Genomic DNA, 22,752 nt, shown 5'->3' with positions numbered 1-22,752 from the left:
GGATTCTTTACAGTCTGAGCCATCAGGGAAGCCCAGATCACATTCTAAGCACATATTATCTTCAGCTCTGTTGTCTATTTCTTTTTATGTGCATTTGTCTTATCTGCCCTTCTCTGTTACCTACTGGCTTTTTTACTTTGGGCATGTTATTTATTTCCAAAGGCCTGATGTGAGGCTAAAATGGGATAATGCTTGTAAAGTGCATAGCACATCGCCTGGCATGCTAAGTGCTCAGTAAATGGTAGTTTTTTATCATTACATTATTAACAAGAGCAGGATCATAACCTTTAAGTGCTTTTGCCTCCTCATTGTGTCCCCAGCACCCAACCTTGCCTATTTTTAGTAACAATCTGCTCATTCACTAATATCACCTACACACTGGCTCATTTCATCACCTCTACAGTAGAGAGGGGGTGACTGAGCTGTGGATGGCCTCCTGGCCCTGGGCCCGAGACTGGACTTTGCATGGAGCTGTTTTCAGAGGGCGGCATTGTGGCTGGCTGTCACAAACCCAGGGCCCTGTATGCTTTGCTCACGTGACTGTGATTCCCACTCTGTGCCTTGCCAAGAATGCAGCAAGAGCCCAGCCTCCAGAGAACATGGAGAAAAACAAAGGCCGATCCCTCAGGATTCGGTAAGTACTTGCCTGTATCAGTTTCCTAGAACAGCCGTAACAAATTATCACAAACTTGGCGGCTTAAGACAACAGAAAGTTATTCTCAAGACTTCAGGCTAGAAGTCTGAAATCAAGGTGTGGGCAGGACTGGTTTTTGGAGGCACTGGGGGGCAGTGGGTTGGGGGGCCTCACCCATGCCTCTGTTCTAGCTTCTTTCTTTCAATATTCACTTCTAAATTTTATTTGTTTATTTGGCTGTACTGGGTCTCAGTGGCAGCAGGCAGGATCCTCGATCTTCACTGTTGAATGCCAGAACTATAGTTGCAGCATATGGGATCTAGTTCCCTGACCAGGGATTGACCCTGGGCCCCCTGCATGGGAAGCTTAGAGTCTCAGTCACTGGACCACCAGGAAGTCCCTGCCTTATCTTCCTATCGTGCCTGGCGATCCTCGGTATTCCTTGGCTTAGAGATGTATCACTCCCAACATCCCTGTCTCCATCATCACAGGACCTTCTTCCCTGTGTGTGTCTGTGTGTCCTTGCGTCTTCACCTAAGGACAGCAGTTATCAGATTTAGGGCCCAGCCTAATTTGGTATAGCCTCACCTTAACCACTAACATCTACAAGACTCTATTTCCAAGTAAGGTCATATTTTGATTTCCCAGGGGGATATAAATCCTGGAGGACCATTAGTCATCCCACAGTACCCTCTCACCTCCCCAACTCACCAGTGGGGTTGCTGTTGTTCCTAGGGTGCAGTCCTGGTCCCTCACAGAGAGAGGGTTACATGGTCTACAGAGCCGAGGCTGCACTCAAGTGCGTGTCTGCTCAGTCATGTTTGACTCTGCAACGCTATGGATGGTAGCCCACCAGGCTCCTCTGTCCATGGGATTTCCCAGGCAAGAATACTGGAGTGAGTTGCCATTTCTTTCTCCAGGGAATCTTCTTGACCCAGGGATCAAACCTGAGTTTCCTGCACTGGACATAGTCCTGAAAGTAAAGAAAGAACAGGTCTCAGGAAGCAGCTCTAGGGAAGACTCCGAGGTGACTCGGAGGCTTTTGACCAACTGCCCCTCTCCCCCCGCCCTGCCGAACCCCTCAGATGGATTTCTCCAGTGGCTCAGCAGTGAAGAATCTGCCTGCAATGCAGGAGACCCAGGTTTGATCTCTGGGTCAGCAAGACCCCCTGGAGGAGGGCATGACTGAAGTGACTGGGCGCTCACGCACACCACCTCAAATGGGGAGAATGGGGGGAGGTCTGTGCGTGGTGGGGCATGCTGCCATGAGGAGATCCTTGGGGAAAGCAGAACAGAAGGTGAGATGGAGCCAGACTGTCTAAGGTCTGTACTAAGACAAAGGTTTCTAACCTTCTTGGGCGGGGGTGGGCAGGTGGAGGTGTCCGTGACAGTTCTGAGAGTCGTGGGAACGCTTTGGAATCACTCCCCAGATCGAAGCTCAAACGCACACATAAAACAATGTTTGCAGGCTACTCTAGTGGCTTTGTGGTAAAGAATCCGCCTGCCAATGCCAGACTCAGTTCAATCCCTGATCTGGGAAGATTCCACATGCCTCAAAGCAAGTAAGCCCATGTGCCACAACGACTGAGCCTGTGCTCTAGAGTCTGGGAGCCACAACTGCTGAGCCCCTGTGCTGCAACTACTGAAGCCACGCTCCACGAGAAGAGAAGCAACGGCAGTGAGAAGCCCACACACCACAACTAGAGCAGAGCCCATGCAGCAGCAATGAACACCCAGCACAGCCATAAATGAATAAGTAAAATTAAACAAATATCATTTTCACAGACTTTCTGGGGTCAACAGCAGCAACCTGTACTCTGGAAAAGAGAAACATTACACCAGCACCGTCTCCCTGCCTCCCACATGGGCAGGCTCCCTGCTCCTGGGTTCCAGAATTCAGGCTGGAACACTCAGCTTGGAGGGGTCATCAGAGAAGCAGTGCTGTTCTGGATGGAGCGTCAGTTTCCATGGGGAAGTGCAAGCCTGCTTCTGTGGAGGGCTTCTGAAGGGCTCTTGCAGCACGGCTGAGTTTGTCATTTGGGGCTTGGTTGTCCTGACAGTAATCCAATTTAATGAGCTCAACAGTAAGAACAGACAAAGCAGCCTTTTCACGTGGTCCTGGCTCTGAGTTGAAACGCTTCCCAACTTCACATCCAAGTGTCCTACAAGCATCACTCTGCCGTGCCTTGGCTAGCCAGCGCTCCTCACAATAGCGGGGCTCTGGGTGGATTAATTAGAGTTTATGGTAACAATTCAGCCACCTTCCATACAACCTGCTTCTGCCTGGAGAGCAAAAGAAAAGGCTTTAATTAATTCTGAATTAAAATAACTAGAAAGAAATCTCAGCAGTCTACCAATCAGAGAAAGCAAACTTAAAATTAAGCTAATCACAGAAGCCAGAATTTCACACACTCAGAAAGCTCAAATTATGAGTGTTGGTCTTGTATTTGGAGGAACTGTTTCCAACAAAATCAATTAAAATATGAAAGTAAAAGACTGTGTTGTTAAAATAATAGTACACAGTTATTGAATATAAAAAAAATCAAATATCCAGAATAAATGTGTGTGTATATGTGTGTGGGGAGGTGGGTATATCCATTTAAAGTTATTATTTATGAAGAATTCCCTCGTGGTGCAGTGGTTAGGATTCTGTGTTTTCACTGCTGAGGGCCCAAGTTCAATCCCCAGTCAGGGAACTAAGATCCCACAAGTCTTGAGATATGGCCAAAAAAAAAAAAAGTTATCATTTATGGACTTTCATTCTCCAGTTCAGGAAGATAGGGGCTGGTTGTGTCAAGTAACAGGAGAAACTTAGGGAGTGCTTCCTTTGTGTCTACTCCCATATTTGCTTCATATATAGGGAAAGGAAAGGGAAGGGAAAGTGTTAGTCTCTCAGTATTGTCTGACCCTTTACCACCCCATGGACTGCAGCCTACCAGACTCCTCTGTCCACAGAATTCTCCAGGCAAGAATATTGGAATGGGTTGCCATTTCCTTCTCCAGGGGATCTTCCCAACCCAGAGATTAAACCCCGGTCTCCTGCATTGCAGGCAGATTCTTTTACCCTCTGAGCCACCAGGGAAGCCCTATTATGAAGTAATATGTATAACTTAATTTGAATCTTGTAAATAATCCTGTGGGAGATCACCATTTTGTGGATAGGAAACTGAGTTTCTAAAAGCAAACGTTCAGATAGCTCAACATCCTCATTATTGCTGCTGTTGTTTCTACTGAGTTAGACTCTTCTTTCCTGGATAGCCTAAGTGTTATGTTCCCTGAAGTTAGGTGGATGAACCAGGTTTCCTCTGATCTGGAAATTCTCTACATGTAGAATCTGCACAGTTCTCACTTGTGGAGTGAGCGCTGCTTGTTTTCCCGGATGTGTCAGCCAGGTGTTCTGGAACGATGGCATTGCAGGGAAGTGTGAACTTCCTTCACTTTTCTCAGTGGGACATTACCCTGAAAGCTAATCAACTCTCTCTGGGCCCTGGCCCAGAGGATCCTGGACCTTTGGGAAAAGAGGAGTGTGCAGTGAGCTCAGTTCAGCCCTTGCCCAGCCCAGCTGTCTTAGTCCATTCAGGTTACTATGACAGAACACAGTAGGCTGGGTGGCTTAATCAACAAATGTTTATTTCTCGGAGTTCTGGAGGCTGGGAAGTCCAAGATCAAGATGCAGTTTCCATGTCTAGTGAGAACTCACTTCCTATTTCATAGTCAGCAGTCACTTTGCTTGCCCTCACTTGGCAGAAGGGGTGAGGTGGGCGAGCTCTTTTTTGAGGGCACTAATCTCATTCGTGAAGACTCTGCTCTTATGACCCAATCTCGTCCCAAAGGCCCCACATCCAATGGGGATTTTTTTTTTTTAGTCACATTTAAAAATTTTTTTAATTGAAGGATAATTCCTTTGCAATGATGTGTTGGTTTCTGCCATACAACAATGTGAATCAGCCATAAGTATGCATGTGTCCCCTCCCTCTTGAACCTCCTTCCCATCCCGCAACACAAGTTCCCACTAGCTATCTGTTTTACACATGGTAATATACATGTTTCAAAGCTACTGTCTGTTTGTCCCACCCTCTCTCTCCTTCCCTCATTATGTCTACAAGTCTGTTCTCTATGTCTGAGTCTCTGTTCCTGCCAATGGGGATTATTAACATATGAATTTGTGGCATGATGAGGGGAGAACACAAACATTCAGTCTATAGCACCAGCTTCGTGAAGTAGTAAATGAACCCCTTAAATGGTCTCACTGACCAGACTGTAACACTCTTGGAAACTGTTAACAGTCTTGAAAGATGTCAGGAAAGCTAAAGAGGTTGGGTTGAAGTTGGGGATGGGGGAGAAGCAATCAGCTTCTCCTCTGAGTTTGATACAAGGGAATAGAGATTCTCTGTCTTCTGGAGCTGCTAACCTGGGAGGACAGAAATCTGGGGCTGCTGGACCATCTGTCTTCAGCCCTCTGTGTGGCTACCACCTCCATGCAGACACAAATATCAGAGAGGCAGAGTGAGGGAAATACAGCTCTGGTAAACTTGGCATAGCCTGGGAGCTTGTCTAGTGTGTGTGTGTGTGTGTGTGTGTGTGTAATTGCTTTACAAGATTTGTTTCACTTCTGACGTATATCATCCTGAATTAGCTATAGGTGTACATATGTCCCCTCTCTCTTGAATCTCCCTCCCTCCCACTTCCCACCCTAGTGTTTTTCATTCTATACTCATTCAACAAGTTTATACGTAATACCTGCCACATGCCTACCATTGGGTCATGAGCCAAGGAGCCCAAAATCATGGATGGATAAACTATGCCTATGTTCTCCAGAATTTCCCAATCTGCTAGGATTGAAGGATGTGTCATCAAATACAAGGCATCTCACTACCTCCTGCTATGTGTGAATGAAACTTCAGAAGAAACAAAGTAAGGAGCAGGTTTGCTCCAGTGTGTACGTGTGCTCAGTCATGTCCAGCTCCTTGTGACCCCATGGACTGTAGCCTGCCAGACTCCTCTGTCCATGCTCCAGACAGGATGTTATATCATGTATAAGAGTCAGGGTGATGAGAATAGGATCTTATTTGTGTGCCATAGAGAGAAAGCCAGCAGTGGGGAAAGCAATATTAAAATCCACCTACAAGGGGGCATGTGCTGTGGATCAAAACTCCACTCTTCCACAGCTGAGCTGTGGGGAGTCTGGGCTGTGGGTGTGGGCATCAGGGTGCTCATCTCAGAGAACCAGTACCTGGAGCTGGGTATGCCTGTAGTTGGCTATTGGTGGATATCCCTCAGCATTCTGGTGTCTCCAGCAGTCAGAAAGTCTTTGATGGGAACTGGTGGCCCTTTGCACACCTTTTTGTCCCTATGTGGTTTCATTTTTGTTTCCATTCTGGGAGTGAAAAAACATCTCATGGGAATAATGGGAATCATGTTAAAGACTTTATGAGTCAGTTTCATTTGAGCCTCACAGCCTCACAGGTAAGCAGGGCAAAGATAATTTTCCCTATGTTCCATGTGGAAAACAAAAACCTGCGGCTCAGACAGGTAGTAATTTGTTCCAAGATCAACGGCTCACTTGTTGTGTAGGCAAAACTCTGGAAATTCTGACTTGCAGCACAGTCCACATTGCTTAATCAGCATTGCTTGTCTAGCATGTTATCTTATGAAGCATGCATTAGTAGCTTCACTTGTGTAGGATGAGTTCAGGGGCTCCATAGGTCCTATGGGCCCTGAACCGTTACCCCCAAAGAACTTCCCTCCTTGCCCAAGTTGAAGTTTTTGTCTCCAAATACCTCTTTTTTAAAATGCTAGGCTCTTGGGACTTTCCTGGTGGTTCAGTGGTTAAGACTGGGCTTTCAATGCAGGGGGCTGGGGTTCAATCCCTGGTTGGGGCACTAAGATCGCACATGCCACACCACACAGAAAAAAAAAAATGCAGGGTTTTTACCTTGAAGACCTTGAAGCCTGGGCTGTTATAACAGGAATACCATAGGCTGTGTGGCTTAATCCATAGGAATTTATTTCTCACAGTTCCAGAGGCGGGGAAGTCCAAGGTTAACGTGCCAACAAAATGGACAAATGTCTTTATTTTCTTGGAGCTTAAATTTTAGTGATGAGAGACGGATGCTAAACAAGAAAATTAAGTAAAAAGACAGTACACTGCAGCTGCCACCTCTTTAGGTCACCTGTAACTCATGTTTGCTGAAGGCAGCCTGGTCTAGAACAAAGAGCATGGAAGGCTGTCCTGGGTCCCAGGGCTGCCCCTTGCTGGCTGGGTGACCTGGGGTCTCAACGGCCACATCTGTGATTTTGAATGTACAGGCTGTAGAGGTCAGGGGCAGGTGTAACCAACAAGATTACAACTCTCCAGCTGTAGGAACATTTAAACTATCATCAAACATTTCAGGCAGGGGTTTCCCTGGGGGTTCAGTTGGTAAAGAATCTGCCTGCCAATGTAGGGGACATGGGTTCAGTCTCCGGTCCAGGAAGATTCCACGTGCCGTGAGGCAACTAAGCCTGTGCGCTGGTTACTGAAGCCCCACACCCTAGAGCCTGTGCTCTGCAACAGGAGAAGCCATCGCAAAGAGAAGCCTGCACACTGCAAGGAAGAGTTGTCCCCACTTGCCACAACTAGAGAGAGCCCACTGGCAGCAACGAAGGCCCAGCACAGCCAATAAATAAATAAAATTATAAAAAATACATTTCAGGCACACAAAATATATAGGGAGAATAGCAACATGAACACTTACGGAACTACCTACCAGCTTTAAGACATGAAACTGTACATTCACGGTTGGCTTTGTAATGTGTCCACTTGACTGGCCTAACTGAGTTTCCTGGGATTCCCTTCCCTGGATGTTTATGCTGAATTGGGCCACGAGAGACTTTTCCTGAGATTTGGAGAGCCGAACTGAAGCAGCAGTCATTTTATTTCTCACATGTGGGAGGTCAGGACAGTTGCTTTTATTGCACACTCTTGCTTCTCACCTTGGTGACTGGGGCAGCCATCCAGGCCTGCACTGCTCCATCGGGTCCTGCTTTTTCCTTCAGTTTCTCTGACTGTTGAGCCAGGTGTGTGCTAAGCTCTGTGACAAAGGAGGTCAGCTTCTCCTGCAGGATTCCCTTCATCGGTATTGGAGGTGATAAGTGACTGACATGGCTTTCTGCCCATCCTTGTGGGTTTCAGCTCAGGCTCATGGGTTCTACCCCATTTTCACTCTCCCCAACTTTACATCTGTCTTCACTTCCTTCGCCCAATTTTCAGCTAGAGCATAGTGTTATATACAAATAGGTAGTTGGGTTTTTTTATTTTTGTTACTTTTGGCTGTACTGAGTTTTTGTTGCAGCATAGGGCCTTCATCAGCTGAGGCACAGGGGCTTAGCTGCCCCTTGGCATGTGCGATCTTAGTTCCCCAACCAGGAAGCGAACCCGTGTCCTCTGTTTTGGAAGGCAGATTCTTCTTTTCTTTTTTTTTTTTTGGAAGGCAGATTCTTAACCACTGGGCCACCAAGGAAGTCCCAAACAGGTAGATTTTTTAAAAATCAATTTACTGAGGTATAATTTCCACATAATAAAATTCATATATTTTAAGTGTATGGTTGGTTGTATTTTTTTTATTTTTAAATTTTTAATTGGAGGATAATTACTTTACAATATTGTCTTAGTTTCTGCCCTACCTCAACATGAATCAACCATAGGTATACATATGTCCCCTCCCTCTTGAACCTCCCTCCCAGGTTGTATTTTTAAAACTGCATACACTAGGCTGTATCCATCACAATATATATAGAGAGAACATTTCTTTTTTTTTTTTTTTTTTTCATTTATTTTTATTAGTTGGAGGCTAATTACTTTACAGTATTGTAGTGGGTTTTGTCATACATTGACAAGAATCAGCCATGGATTTACATGTATTCCCCATCCCAATCCCCCTCTCCCACGTCCTTCTCTACCTGATCCCTCTGGGTTTTCCCAGTGCACCAGGCCCGAGCACTTGTCTCATGCATCCAACCTGGGCTGGTGATCTGTTTCACCATAGATAATATACATGTTTCGATGCTCTTCTCTCGAAACATCCCACCCTCGCCTTCTCCCACGGAGTCCAAAAGTCTGTTCTGTACATCTGTGTCTCTTTTTCTGTTTTGCATATAGGGTTATCGTTACCATCTTTCTAAATTCCATATATATGTGTTAGTATGCTGTAATGGTCTTTATCTTCCTGGCTTACTTCACTCTGTATAATAGCCTCCAGTTTCATCCATCTCATTAGAACTGATTCAAATGAATTCTTTTTAACAGCTGAGTAATATTCCATGGTGTATATGTACCACAGCTTCCTTATCCATTCGTCTGCTGATGGGCATCTAGGTTGCTTCCATGTCCTGACTATTATAAACAGTGCTGCGATGAACATTGGGGTGCACGTTTCTCTTTCAGATCTGGTTTCCTCGGTGTGTATGCCCAGAAGTGGGATTGCTGGGTCATATGGCAGTTCTATTTCCAGTTTTTTAAGGAATCTCCACACTGTTCTCCATAGCAGCTGAACTAGTTTGCATTCCCACCAACAGTGTAAGAGGGTTCCCTTTTCTCCACACCCTCTCCAGCATTTATTGCTTGTAGACTTTTGGATAGCAGCCATTCTGACTGGCATGTAATGGTACCTCATTGTGGTTTTGATTTGCATTTCTCTGATAATGAGTGATGTTGAGCATCTTTTCATGTGTTTGTTAGCCATCTGTATGTCTTCTTTGGAGAAATGTCTGTTTAGTTCTTTGGCCCAATTTTTGATTGGGTCATTTATTTTTCTGGAATTGAGCTGCAGGAGTTGCTTGTATATTTTTGAGATTAATCCCTTGTCTGTTGCTTCGTTTGCTATTATTTTCTCCCAATCTGAGGGCTGTCTTTTCACCTTGCTTATAGTTTCCTTTGTTGTGCAAAAGCTTTTAAGTTTCATTAGGTCCCATTTGTTCATTTTTGCTTTTATTTCCAATATTCTGGGAGGTGGGTCATAGAGGATCCTGCTGTGATTTATGTCAGAGAGTGTTTTGCCTATGTTCTCCTCTAGGAGTTTTATAGTTTCTGGTCTTACATTTAGATCTTTAATCCATTTTGAGTTTATTTTTGTGTATGGTGTTAGAAAGTGTTCTAGTTTCATTCTTTTACAAGTGGTTGACCAGTTTTCCCAGCACCACTTGTTAAAGAGGTTGTCTTCTTTCCATTGTATATCCTTGCCTCCTTTGTCAAAGATAAGGTGTCCATAGGTTCGTGGATTTATCTCTGGGCTTTCTATTCTGTTCCATTGATCTATATTTCTGTCTTTGTGCCAGTACCATACTATCTTGATGACTGTGGCTTTGTAGTATAATCTGAAGTCAGGCAGGTTGATTCCTCCAGTTCCATTCTTCTTTCTCAATATTACTTTGGCTATTCGAAGTTTTTTGTATTTCCATACAAATTGTGAAATTATTTGTTCTAGTTCTGTGAAAAATACCGTTGGTAGCTTAATAGGGATTGCATTGAATCTATAGATTGCTTTGGGTAGTATAGCCATTTTGACAATATTTATTCTTCCAATCCATGAACATGGTATGTTTCTCCATCTGTTTGTGTCCTCTTTGATTTCTTTCATCAGTTTTTTATAGTTTTCTATGTATAGGTCTTTTGTTTCTTTAGGTAGATATACTCCTAAGTATCTTATTCTTTTTGTTGCAATGGTGAATGGTATTGTTTCCTTAATTTCTCTTTCTTTTTCTCATTGTTAGTGTATAGGAATGCAAGGGATTTCTGTGTGTTAATTTTATATCCTGTGACTTTACTATATTTGTTGATTAGCTCTAGTAATTTTCTGGTAGAGTCTTTAGGGTTTTTTATGTAGAGGATCATGTCATCTGCAAACAGCGAGAGTTTCACTTCTCCTTTTCCTATCTGGATTCCTTTTACTTCTTTTTCTGCTCTGATTGCTGTGGCCAAAACTTCCAAAACTATGTTGAATAGTAGTGGTGAGAGTGGGCACCCTTGTCTTGTTCCTGATTTTAGGGGAAATGCTTTCAATTTTTCACCATTGAGGGTAATGCTTGCTGTGGGTTTGTCATATATAGCTTTTATTATGTTGAGGTATGTTCCTTCTATTCCTGCTTTCTGTGAGTTTTAATCATAAATGGGTGTTGAATTTTGTCAAAGGCTTTCTCTGCATCTACTGAGATAATCATATGGTTTTTATCTTTCAATTAGTTAATGTGGTGTATTACATTGATTGATTTGTGGATATTAAAGAATCCTTGCATCCCTGGGATAAAGCCTACTTGGTTATGGTGTATGATTTTTTTAATATGTTGTTGGATTCTGTTTGCTAGAATTTTGTTAAGGATTTTTGCATCTATGTTCATCAGTGATATTGGCCTGTAGTTTTCTTTTTTTGTGGCATCTTTGTCTGGTTTTGGAATTAGGGTGATGGTGGCCTCATAGGATGAGTTTGGAAGTTTACCTTCTTCTGCAATTTTCTGGAAGAGTTTGAGTAAGATAGGTGTTAGCTCTTCTCTAAATTTTTAGTAGAATTCAGCTGTGAAGCCATCTGGTCCTGGGCTTTTGTTTGCTGGAAGATTTCTGATTACAGTTTCGATTTTCTTGCTTGTGATGGGTCTGTTAAGATCTTCTATTTCTTCCTGGTTCACTTTTGGAAAGTTATACTTTTCTAAGAACTTGTCCATTTTTTCCAAGTTGTCCATTTTATTGGCATAGAGCTGCTGGTAGTAGTCTCTTATGATCCTTTGTATTTCAGTGTTGTCTGTGTGATCTCCCCATTTTCATTTCTAATTTTGTTAATTTGGTTCTTCTCCCTTTGTTTCTTAATGAGTCTGGCTAATGGTTTGTCGATTTTGTTTATTTTTTCAAAAAACCAGCTTTTAGCTTTGTTGATTTTTGCTATGGTCTCTTTAGTTTCTTTTGCATTTATTTCTGCTCTAATTTTTAAGATTTCTTTCCTTCTACTAACCCTGGGGTTCTTCATTTCTCCCTTCTCTAGTTGCTTTAGGTGTAGAGTTAGGTTATTTGTTTGACTTTTTTCTTGTTTCTTGATGTAAGCCTGTAATGCTATGAACCTCCCCCTTAGCACTACTTTTACAGTGTCCCGTAGGTTTTGGGTTGTTGTGTTTTTGATTTCTTTTTTGATTTCTTCTATGATTTGTTGGTTATTCAGAAGTGTGTTATTTAGCCTCCATATGTTTGAATTTTTAATAATTTTTTCCTGTAATTGAGATCTAATCTTACTGCACTGTGGTCAGAAAAGATGACTGGAATGATTTTAATTTTTTTGAATTTACCAAGACTAGATTTATGGCCCAGGATGTGATCTATTCTGGAGAAGGTTCCGTGTGCACTTGAGAAAAAGGTGAAGTTGATTGTTTTGGGGTGAAATGTCCTATAGATATCAATTAGGTCTATCTGGTCCATTGTGTCATTTAAAATTTGTGTTTCCTTGTTAATTTTCTGTTTAGTTGATCTATCCATAGTTGTCAGTGGGGTATTAAAGTCTCCCACTATTATTGTGTTACTACTAATTTCCTCTTTCATGCTCATTAGCGTTTGCCTTACATATTGTGGTGCTCCTACGTTGGGTGCATATATATTTATAATTGTTATATCTTCTTCTTGGATTGATCCTTTGATCATTATGTAGTGTCCTTCTTTGTCTCTTTTCACAGCCTTTATTTGAAAGTCTATTTTATCTGATATAAGTATTGCAACTCCTGCTTTCTTTTGGTCTCCGTTTGCGTGAAATATTTTTTTCCAGCCCTTCATTTTTAGTCTGTATGTGTCCCTTGTTTTGAGGTGGGTCTCTTGTAGACAGCTTATATCGGGGTCTTGTTTTTGTATCCATTCAGCCAGTCTTTGTCTTTTGGTTGGGGCATTCAACCCATTTACATTTAAGGTAATTATTGATAGGTATGGTCCCGTTGCCATTTACTTTGTTGTTTTGGGTTCACGTTTATACAACCTTTCTGTGTTTCCTGTCTAGAGAAGATCCTTTAGCATTTGTTGAAGAGCTGGTTTGGCGGTGCTGAATTCTCTCAGCTTTTGCTTGTCTGTAAAGCTTTTGAATTCTCCTTCATATCTGAATGAGATCCTTGCTGGGTACAGTAATCTAGGTTGTAGGTTATTCTCTTTCATTACTTTCAGTATGTCCTGCCATTCCCTTCTGGCCTGGAGGGTTTCTATTGATAGATTAGCTGTTATCCTTACGGGAATCCCTTTGTGTGTTATTTGTTGTTTCTCCCTTGCTGCTTTTAATATTTGTTCTTTGTGTTTGATCTTTGTTAATTTGATTAATATGTGTCTTGGGGTGTTTCACCTTGGGTTTATCCTGTTTGGGACTCTCTGGGTTTCTTGGACTTGGGTGGCTATTTCCTTCCCCAATTTAGGGAAGTTTTCAGCTATTATCTCCTTGAGTACTTTCTCATGGCCTTTCTTTTTGTCTTCTTCTTCTGGGACTCCTATGATTTGAATGTTGGGGCGTTTCACATTGTCCCAGAGGTCCTTGAGGTTGTCCTCATTTCTTTTGATTCTTTTTTCTTTTTTCCTCTCTGCTTCATTTATTTCCACCATTTTATCTTCTACCTCACTTATCTTATCTTCTCTCTCCATTATTCTACTCTTGGTTCCCTCCAGAGTGTTTTTGATCTCATTCATTGCATTATTCATTTTTAATTGACTCTTTTTTTATTTCTTGTAGGTCTTTAATAAACATTTCTTGCATCTTCTCAATATTTGTCTCCAGGCTATTTATCTGTAACTCCATTTTGTTTTCAAGATTTTGGATCATTTTTATTATCATTATTCTAAATTCTTTTCCAGGTAGATTCCCTATCTCCTCCTCTTTTGTTTGACTTGGTGGGCATTTTTCATGTTCCATTACCTGTTGGGTATTTCTCTGCCTTTTCATCTTGTTTAGATTGCTGTGTCTGGAGTGAGTTTTCTGTATTCTGGAGGTCTGTGGTTCCTTTTTATTGTGGAGGTTTCACCCAGTGGGTAGGGTTGGACGATTGGCTTGTCAAGGTTTCCTGGTTAGGGAAGCTCGTGTTGGTGTTCTGGTGTGTGGAACTGGATTTCTTCTCTCTGGAGTACAATGGAGTGTCCAGTAATGAGTTTTGAGATGGGTCTATGTGTTAGGTGTGACTTTGGGCAGCCTGTATGTTGACGCTCAGGGCTATGTTCCTGCATTGCTGGAGAATTTGCATGGTATGTCTTGCTCTGGAACTTACTGGCTCTTGGGTGGTGGTCGGTTTCAGTGTAGGTATGGAGGCTTTTGGATGGTCTCTTATTACTTAATGTTCCGTGTAGTCAGGAGTTTTCTGGTGTTCTCAGGTTTTGGACTTAAGTCTCCTGCCTCTGGATTTCAGTTTTATTCTTCCAGTCATCTCAAGACTTCTCCAACTATACAGCACTGATAATAAAACTTCTAGGTTAATGGTGAAAAGATTCTCCACCGTGAGGGACACCCAGAGAGGTTCACAGAGTTACATGAAAAAGAGGAGAGGGAGGAGGGAGATAGAGATGAGCAGGAGGAGAAAAAGGGGGACTCAAGAGGAGAGAGACAGATCTACGCAGTTGTCTGTTCCCAAAGTGTTCTCTGTAGCCCAGACACCCACAAAGATTCACAGAATTGGATTGGGAGGAGAAGGGGAAAGGAGGAAATAGAGGTGTTCTGAGGTAGAAAACAGAGAGTCAAAAGTGGGAGAGAGTAATCAACACACTCCTGAATAAAAATGGGAACTGAATATCAGATTCTTAAATGTCCAAAATTTATATGACATACTGAAAAACAAAGATTAAAAATCTAGAGTAGATGTTAGACTCTTAAAAATACAATATTGAAAACAAAAACAAAAACCCAAAAAATTTTAGAAATATATATGAAGTTCAGTTTAAAAATAGGGCTTCTCTCTCTCTTCTTTTTTTGGCAAGGTTATAGTGAAATGAAAATGAAAATTAAGGAGTAGTAGAGGAGTAATAGAGGACTTTAAAAGAAAATAAGAGAAAAAGAAAAAGAAAAGATAAGAAAAAAAAAAAACAAGAAAAAAAATTTTTGCCCTAATTAAAAAAATCATAAAAATATATGAAAATGAAAGTTAAGGAGTAATGGGGGAGTAATAGGGAATTTTAAAAGAAAATAAAAGAGAAAAAAATAAAAAAGAATAGAAAGGAAAAAAAATTAAAAAAAAAAAAGGTAAAAATTATATCTAGGAGTTTCTCTGGAGCTGTTGCGGTCAGTGTGGGTTCAGCTCAGTTTCAGATAGCTCCTTGTCCAGCTTACACTTCTCGATATCTACAGGCCCCTTCCGGTGTAGTCGCTGTTGCCTACAGGGATTTTAATCTGTTGCACCGGTCCCTTCTGAAGCGGTTCCCTTTGTTTATTTGGCTTCTGTTTGCCGGTCCCTTCAGTGCCTAATTTCCGCCCTGACACAGGCGGGCGGAGGTGGTCTCTTGTTCAGGTAGCTAGTTCCGTCGCGCTGCAGGGAGGGAGGGGCAGTACTTTCCCCGTCTACGCTGCTCGGGTTCCGGCTGCTCTATATGGAGCGGGCCCTGAGTTGCCTGCGGTTCCAGTTTTCGGGCACTCCACAAAAGCGCGGACTCGGTTGCGCCTGCGCTTTGTGCCTTCCCAGGCCCAAGCAGCTCAGGCAGCCAGGAGCTTGACGGGCGCGCTCTCCCCGAGTGCGGCGCGCCTTCTCCCCTCCGCGGCCCCAGTCTCAGTTTCCGCCTGCGCCGGTCAAGTGCGTGCGCCTAGTGTTTAGCTGTGACCCTCCCAGCGGATGTCAACCTTCCAGAATCTCAGGAAGTCTCTGGTTAGAAACTGGAGGCCTGTTTGCAGTGCGGTAGGGGGTGCCGTCTTTGGGGCCGAGTTTGTCCCTTTCCCCTCCCCCCTGCCTCCTGCCTCTGGCGGCGGGGCTGGGCAGGTCCACAGCCGGCTAGCTCCTCTGGACTTGCTCGGTCCCTTTGTTCTGCGAGCGGCCGGCAGTGTGTTCAGGCTGGTTAATTTTCTCTCTCTCTTTTGCTATCCCACAGTTTAAGTTGGTATCTTACGAAAGCTCCCTCCGATTGTCCTCAGGGCACTCAGGCCCGGTCCTTACCCTAAGCAATGCTGCCCGCTCCTCCATTCTGCCCCCACTTGCTGGTGGCGGATGCGGGCATCTGGGGTACTTTTCTGCTGGGAGTTGCTTTTAGTAACGTAATCTGTGGGTTTTGTTTATTTTTTCTCCCAGTTAGGTTGCCCTCTGAGATTCGAAAACTTCCCCCAGACCCGCCAGTGTGAGGGTTTCCTGGTGTTTGGAAGCTTCCTCTATTAAGACTCCCTTCCTGGGACGAGTCTCTGTCCCTAGCTCTTTTGTCTCTCTTTTTATCTTTTATCCTACCTCCTTTCAAAGACAATGGGCTGCTTTTCTGGGCACCTGATGTCCTCAGCTAGCAATCAGAAGTTGTTTTGTGAAGTTTGGTCTGCATTCAATTGTTCTTTTGATGAATTTGTAGGGGAGAAAGTGGTCTCCCTGTCCTATTCCTCCGCCATCTTGGCTCCTCCAGAGAGAACATTTCTATCATCTCAAAATTTCCTTCTGCTCTCCCCCAGTCTTCTCTCTCCACCCTATATAAATAACAGTCTGCTTTCTGTCACTCTAGATTAGATTTGTCTTCCCTAGAGTTTTTTTAATAAATGAACAACCCTTTTGTTGTTGCCTTTTTAAATTTTTCTTAGCATAAAGTTTTTTTTGAGATTCATTCATGTTGTTGCATGTATCAGTAGATCCTGCCTTTTTACAACTGAGCAGTATTTCATTGTATGGAAACACCACATTTTGTTTATCCACCCACCCTGTGGATGGCCATTTACATTGTTTACATTTTTAGCAGTTACAAATAATGCTACTATGGCTCTGTGGTAAAGGATCTGCCTGCAATGCAGGAGACTGGGGTTAGACCCCTGGGTCAAGAAGTTCCTCTGGAGAATGGAATGGCTACCCACTTCAGTATTCTTGCCTAGGGAATCCTATGGTTGGAGGAGCCTGGCGGACTACAGTTCATGGGGTCACAAAGAGTTGGACACAACTGAGCAACTAAACACACACACATGCACGAGAACATTTGTGTACAAGTCTGTGTGATCATATGCTTTTATTTCTCCTAGGTGAAATATCCAGGAGGTAAATGTATATTGGGCCATTTGGTAAATACATATTTCTTTTTTTTTGTAAAGACATGCATCTTCTAATACTTATGCATTGTATGTGTTTTAAAATACTTTATTTTACGAATGAAATTTTTAAAAAACATTTGGCATTTTATAAACTGCCAACATGTTTTCCAAAGTGGCTGTGTCATTTTTCATTCCCATCAACAATGTATGAATTCTACTTGCGCTTCCTGTTCATTAGCATTTGGTATTGTCATTCTTTTTCATTTTAGTTGTTCTCCTGGGTGGGTGGGCTATCTCATTGTGGGGTTTTTTTAATCATCATTTTTATTTTTGGCTGCCCTTGGTCTTCATTGCTTTGAGTGGCCTTTCTCTAGTTGTGGTGAGCAGGAGTTACTCTTTTTGCAGTGTGTAGGCTTCTTGTTGCAGTGGCTTCTCTTGCTGCAAAGCACAGGCTCTAGGCTCATGGGCTTCGGTAGCTGCAGCACGTGGGCTCAGTAGTTGCACCTTGCAGGCTGTAGAGCTCAGGCTCAGTAGTTGTGGCTCACTGGCTTAGTTGCTCTGTGGTATGCGAAATCTCCCCAGACCAGGGACCAAACCCATGTCCCTGGCAATGGCAGTCAGGTTCTTATCCACTAAGCCATCGGGGAAGTCCTCATGTGGTTTTTTTTTTTTTTTTTTTTCCTCATGTGGTTTTAAATGGCCTTTCCTAGGCCCTATTTGTGTTTTTCTGGGGACTGTACCAGGCCTCAGTTTCAGCATGTGGGGTTTTGAGTTGTAGCAGGTGAACTCTTAGTTGGGGCACATGGGATCTAGTTCCTTGACCAGGGATTGAACCAGTGCTCCCTACATTGGGAGGCAGAGTCTTAGCCACTGGACCACTAGGGCAGTCCCCAGGCCCTGTTTCATGACCAACTCATGACGTATGTTCTACTACTATCACCCTCACTTTACATATGAGGAGACAGAGACCTAGGAAGTTTCGGTAGCTTGCCCAAGGTCATGATACACCTAGTAAGAGGCAGAACTAGGGTTCAATCCAGGCACTATTCCTCGAGATCAGACTCTTAACTCTTCTGCTACATTATTCTCCCAAGAAGTTTTGGGGTCCTATTACGGGTAGTCATTTATAAGGGGGGTGACAAGAGCACTCCGTCACCTGAAGGGAAGAGTGTGGCCCAAGGCAAAGCTTTACAGCCTAAAGATAGACTTCTGAAGAACCACATGGCAGGAGACAAGCTGCAGCTGCCGGTCCACAGTTGAGGGCTGGCCTGGGACGCGTGCCAAGGGCCCCTGGTCTCAATCTCTGCCTTTCCCTGCTGAGCTCTGCCAAACGGCAATGTGGCAGCTCTGCCTGCAATAGATAGCGCAAGATCATGCCTCATCCTCCCACTCCTGCTGCTTGAATCCTGTCGGCACCCAGGAAAGGGCCCCATCTGACTCAGTAACCGTTACAAGAGTCTGGGGGGATGCCAGGGGAAAAACTGTCTTGCGGCCTTGAATCCTTCTGGAAACAGGTGGGGTATAAATTATAAATCAATACATATGCTAGTTCTACAAGGGAAGATGGAAAAACAACAACAACAACAACAACCACAGAACCCTACAACAAGGTCAAGTGTCCAATTATGCACCTCTTGAGTCCATGCTACCCAAGGACTAGGGCAGAGCAATGGCCCCTGGACGTTTGAATTTCAAGCAACAGTGACACTTGAAAAAAAAAGAAAAAAGGAAGAAACTGAAGGGAATGATGTTAGTTTAGTAGTTTTTTACTTTGCCAGGAAGGACATTAATAAAATAACAACCACAAATTGCTATCACCATGATGTCATAAAAGAAAGGACATATTAGGAACCCCAAAGGTATAAAAGACAATCTCAGATTAAGAGATGGTCTTTTAGATGGCATACATTAGCTTTATGAAAAGTGCACTATATTGTCTTGATATTTCTCACTGAAAATGCTATCATTGTCAATTTTTTTCATCACCTAAAAGTTCCTTCTTGCCCTTTTGCAGTCAATTGCCTTCCCCCATTCCTGGCATCTGGGAAACACTGATGTATTTTCTGTTACTCTGATAGTTTAGGTAGGAAGCTAGAATTTGCAGAGTCAAAGGTTTTGTCTTGACTAGAATTTCATATAAATGGATAAAAAATTAAAGTCTCTCTTTCCTATTTTCGACTTTAAAAATCCCAGGGGAGAACTTTGGCTCAGCTGATGTCCAGTGCTCACCCGTGGCCAGTCAAGGTAGCAAGGACCTGTGAAAAATGACACTTGAAGGACCAGACAATTAACACAACATTGTAAATTAGCTATAAACTTTAATTAAAAAAAAAAAAAAGATTGGAGGATAGGGAAAATCATTCCTCGATGCAAAATGGATTGATCTTCTCAGAAGAAAGGGTACAGGGAAAAACAGAGTGTAAGTATCCACCTAAGTATCCATGGCAATAGCAATTCATGTGAGAAATAACTTAAAGCGGACCAGCTGATAGGGCTGTAAGAGATTCATTGTTACAAAGGCTCCATCTATTCCCCTGGCTTGAAGTTTTCCAGGGTCAAGGATGAACTGGAAGGAGTCTATGAAGGAGAGAGTTAATATATGTAACAGTTACCCTGAAAGAGATAGAAAGAAATAGAAAAGCAACTTTCTTCTCTGTGTTCTTTCCTCTCCCCTGCCTGTTTGTGCTGTTGAACATGTTTTTTTTCCCCAACCCTTGAATGAAATCTGGTTGGTTCCACTAGCTTCAGGTAACAGAAAGATCTTCAGATATTCTAATCCCAAGAATAGTCTCATTTCATTAATGAAAATGTCCAGTTGTGTGCATCAGTCAAACCTAAGAATTCTATTTCTAGGAATAGGGGGCATCTTCAGGAGAGAAGGGCTTTCCTGGTGGCTCAGTGGTAAAGAGCCCTCCTGCCAATGCAGGAGATGCAGGTTCAATCCCTGGGTCGGGAAGATCCCCTGAAGGAGGAATTGGCAAACCCACTCCAGAATTCTTGCCTGGAAAATCCCACAGAGGAGCCTGGTGGGCTACAGTCCATGTGGTCACAAAAGAGCCGGACATGACGTAGCAACTAAACAACAAAACTAGGAGAGAAATAGCATGTGACCAGCTTCTCTAATTTCCCACCAAAAGTCTCTCTTTAAACTACAATATTCCTCCCGTATCCACCCCTCAACACCACTAACAGCATTTTCTGACCTGGGTGTGGGGAGGGGATGGAGGAAATTCCTATTAGCTTGGTACTGTCCTGATCTGTCTAGTAGGTATTCCAAGCTTTTTCCTGTGGGGTTCAGTTTTCACCAGGCTTCTCCGGTGGCTCAGTGGTAAAGAATCCATTTATCAATGCAGGAGACATCCGTTTGATCCCTGATCCGGGAAGATCCCCTGGAGAAGTAAAGGGCAACCCACTCCAGTATTCTTGCCTGGGAAATCCCATGGACAGAGGAGCCTGGTGGGCTACAGTCCATGGGGTCACGAGGAGTCAGACATGACTTAGCAACTGAACAATAACAACTATGTTCACCATATTATCTTGAGTAAAGTACGATGAGGCTGGATCAGGAGGTAGAAAGCAAAATGTTTTACAGTTTTGTTATACTCACAGTTCCCTGGACAGAGCACATCCTGCACATAGGGCTACTCGCTGTAAACATGGGGGTGGATGACACGGCAGACAGACGGAGGGAAACTGTGGTTTCCGTGGGAAGGAAAAAGCAAGGCAGGATAAACAGGTTTAGGACTAGCTAATTTGAATAATTTTGGTGGGCTCGAGGACATAGAAGCTGTCCCTGGCCATCTGGTACTTGGCCCCGGAGCGATAAGCTGGGTTATGGTGGCCTGTGCCAGAGTCTGATAAGGCAGGTGGTGGGGTGTGGACTTGCTTGGCTGCCGACGAAGGGGAACTGACTAGTCCCTGCTGGACCTCAAACCTGGGTCAAAACAGCGTTAAACAACAACAACTACTACTCTATTACAGGTATTTGATGGGTTCTTTGGTGGTTTAGACGCTAAGTTGTGTCCGACTCTGGTGACCCTGCGGACTGTAGCCCATCAGGCTCCTCTGTCCATGGGATTTCCCAGCAACAATACTGGAGTGGGCTACCATTTCCCTCCCCAGGGAATCTTCCCAACCCAGGGATCGAACTCAGGTCTCTTGCATTGCAGGCAGATTCTTCACTGACTGAGCCACCTGGGAAAGCCCATGCACTCTTTGGAGACCCCTTATTATAGAGAATGTCTTGTCTCCCATTCCCTTATTGTGGGCAAGGTCTTTTTTCTGCCTGTATTGCACCCTCGCTGTCTCTCTGCTCCCTCTGAAGGAACATTTCAGCCTCTTTCTAAGGTCTGAGGTCTCCTCTCCTCTGCTAGGGAGCTGTCTTGGGCAAGTTTCCTTTAAAGAAGGCTTCAAGCTGGCTCTTTCCTGTGTCTCTGGCATCTGACACTGAATTATACATGACATCGCATCAGCAAAGAAGAGGCTCTCAGAAGGCACCATGGAGGCAGTGAGGAAAGCAGCAGCCAAGGGCAGGCGCAGTAGACAAAGGTTTTTCAAGCGCACATGGAACAATGTAACAGGGAGCACGTCTATAATAAGGGCCAGGGTGAGAAGGTTGAGGCACTTTTTCAGTGGCAAAATATAAGGGAGTGCCACAAGACGCAGTTATCAAGATAAATCACATTTTGTGCAATGTTTAAAAACAAAACAAACGCTATAGATGCACATTTTCCCGTTTGCTTAAGACTCCAAAATGGCTCCACAGGGCCCTGGCGCTAGGCAATACCAGCTTCTCTCTTCCTCCAGGGCACTGGGAGCCACTTCGACACAGAGACGCTGGAGCAGCCTCCAGGAAAGGCTGTCCTTAGGAAATAACCCTTATCTGAGCCTTGAAGAAGGAGACAAGGCATGGGGAGTATAAACAGGGGAGAGGGGACAACGTGGTCTAAGTCCAAAATGCCTGAAGCAAAAAGGCCCGGAGAGGGGATCTGGGCCATGGTGGTAGCTGTGAGTTTGTAGGCAGAGACCAGATTTTGTAGGAACTCTTCAGAATTTTAACCTCGGGAGACACAGGCCCAGATTTGCTTCTTAGGCAGGTAACGCCTTGTGAGGGACAATTGGAGAAGTCAGATGTGGATACAGCTAAGTCCCTTACGCGGCCAGCGCGGTATCCGGGCGAGGGATGGCTGTATTCTACTCAGAACAGGTGGACACAGGTTCCCAAAGTCCACGCCTCAGTTTCTCCTCCGGAGCACGGAGGGTGGGGAGGCCCCGGGGTCGCTGCCCTGCCCACTAGGCCACCGCAGGGTCCCCTTGTGAACGGCGGGGGCACCGGGGCGCGCGGAGGAACCGCCCGAATTTAGCCGGGGGACCCGGGGCCAGCGGGGCGGGGCGGGTCCCGCGGGTGCCCGAGCCGCTCGCCGCCCAATCGCCGCGGGCCCGCGGTGCCCCGGGGGGCTGGGGCCGCCGCCGGAACGTGCCGCGGCTGCGCCGACGCGCGAGCGCCGGGCAGGGCGGCGGGCGCGTTCAGTCTGGCGGCGGCGGCCGTGCGCGGACGGACGTGCCCGGAGCGCCGCAGCCGAGCCGCCCCGCGTCGCCGAGCCGCGCCCGCCCGGCCCCCGCCATGGTGGCATGGATCATCTCCAGGCTGGTGGTGTAAGTGGCCTCCTTCCCCGCGTCCCTTCCTTCCTTCCTTTCCCTCCTTCTCCGCCGCCGGCCCCGGGGGCTGCGGGCGCCCCTGCGGAACGCCGGCCCCGGTGGCTCCGGCTATTAATACCCGGCGGCCGCTAAATTTAGCAGGTACAGTAGCTGCCGAGGTCGCGGGCGATCTGGCGGCGCAGGACGCGGCTGCTGCCCTGCGGGGCCGGGCCTGGGGCGCGGGGGACCGGCGGGTGGGGCCGCGAGGGCTGGGGCGCACGGGGCTGCGCCGGGGGACGCGTGTCGCCGCGC

The 22,752-nt window shown here is 44.9% G+C and overlaps 1 protein-coding gene across 3 annotated transcripts in view; it reads left to right on the top strand.

Annotated features, from left to right (window-relative positions):
* The first annotated feature begins 565 nt into the window (after positions 1 to 565).
* The window catches only part of REEP1 (receptor accessory protein 1), a 149,240-nt gene continuing 127,053 nt past the window's right edge, over positions 566 to 22,752 (top strand). For 2 of the 3 annotated variants that reach the window (XM_061155284.1, XM_061155286.1), the window contains exon 1: positions 566 to 634. In XM_061155284.1, the coding sequence (XP_061011267.1) occupies positions 600 to 634 (35 nt within the window). In that variant the 5' untranslated portion in view covers positions 566 to 599. Of the gene's footprint in view, positions 635 to 22,373; positions 22,459 to 22,752 lie in introns of those variants that run through there. The other variant, XM_061155285.1, reaches the window with a different exon arrangement.

This window comes from Dama dama, chromosome 11, assembly GCF_033118175.1.
Source record: "Dama dama isolate Ldn47 chromosome 11, ASM3311817v1, whole genome shotgun sequence".
In the NCBI taxonomy this organism is placed as follows: Eukaryota; Metazoa; Chordata; class Mammalia; order Artiodactyla; family Cervidae; genus Dama; species Dama dama.
Note: the sequence above shows the minus strand (reverse complement) of the source record. Positions and strands in the feature narration are given on the sequence as shown.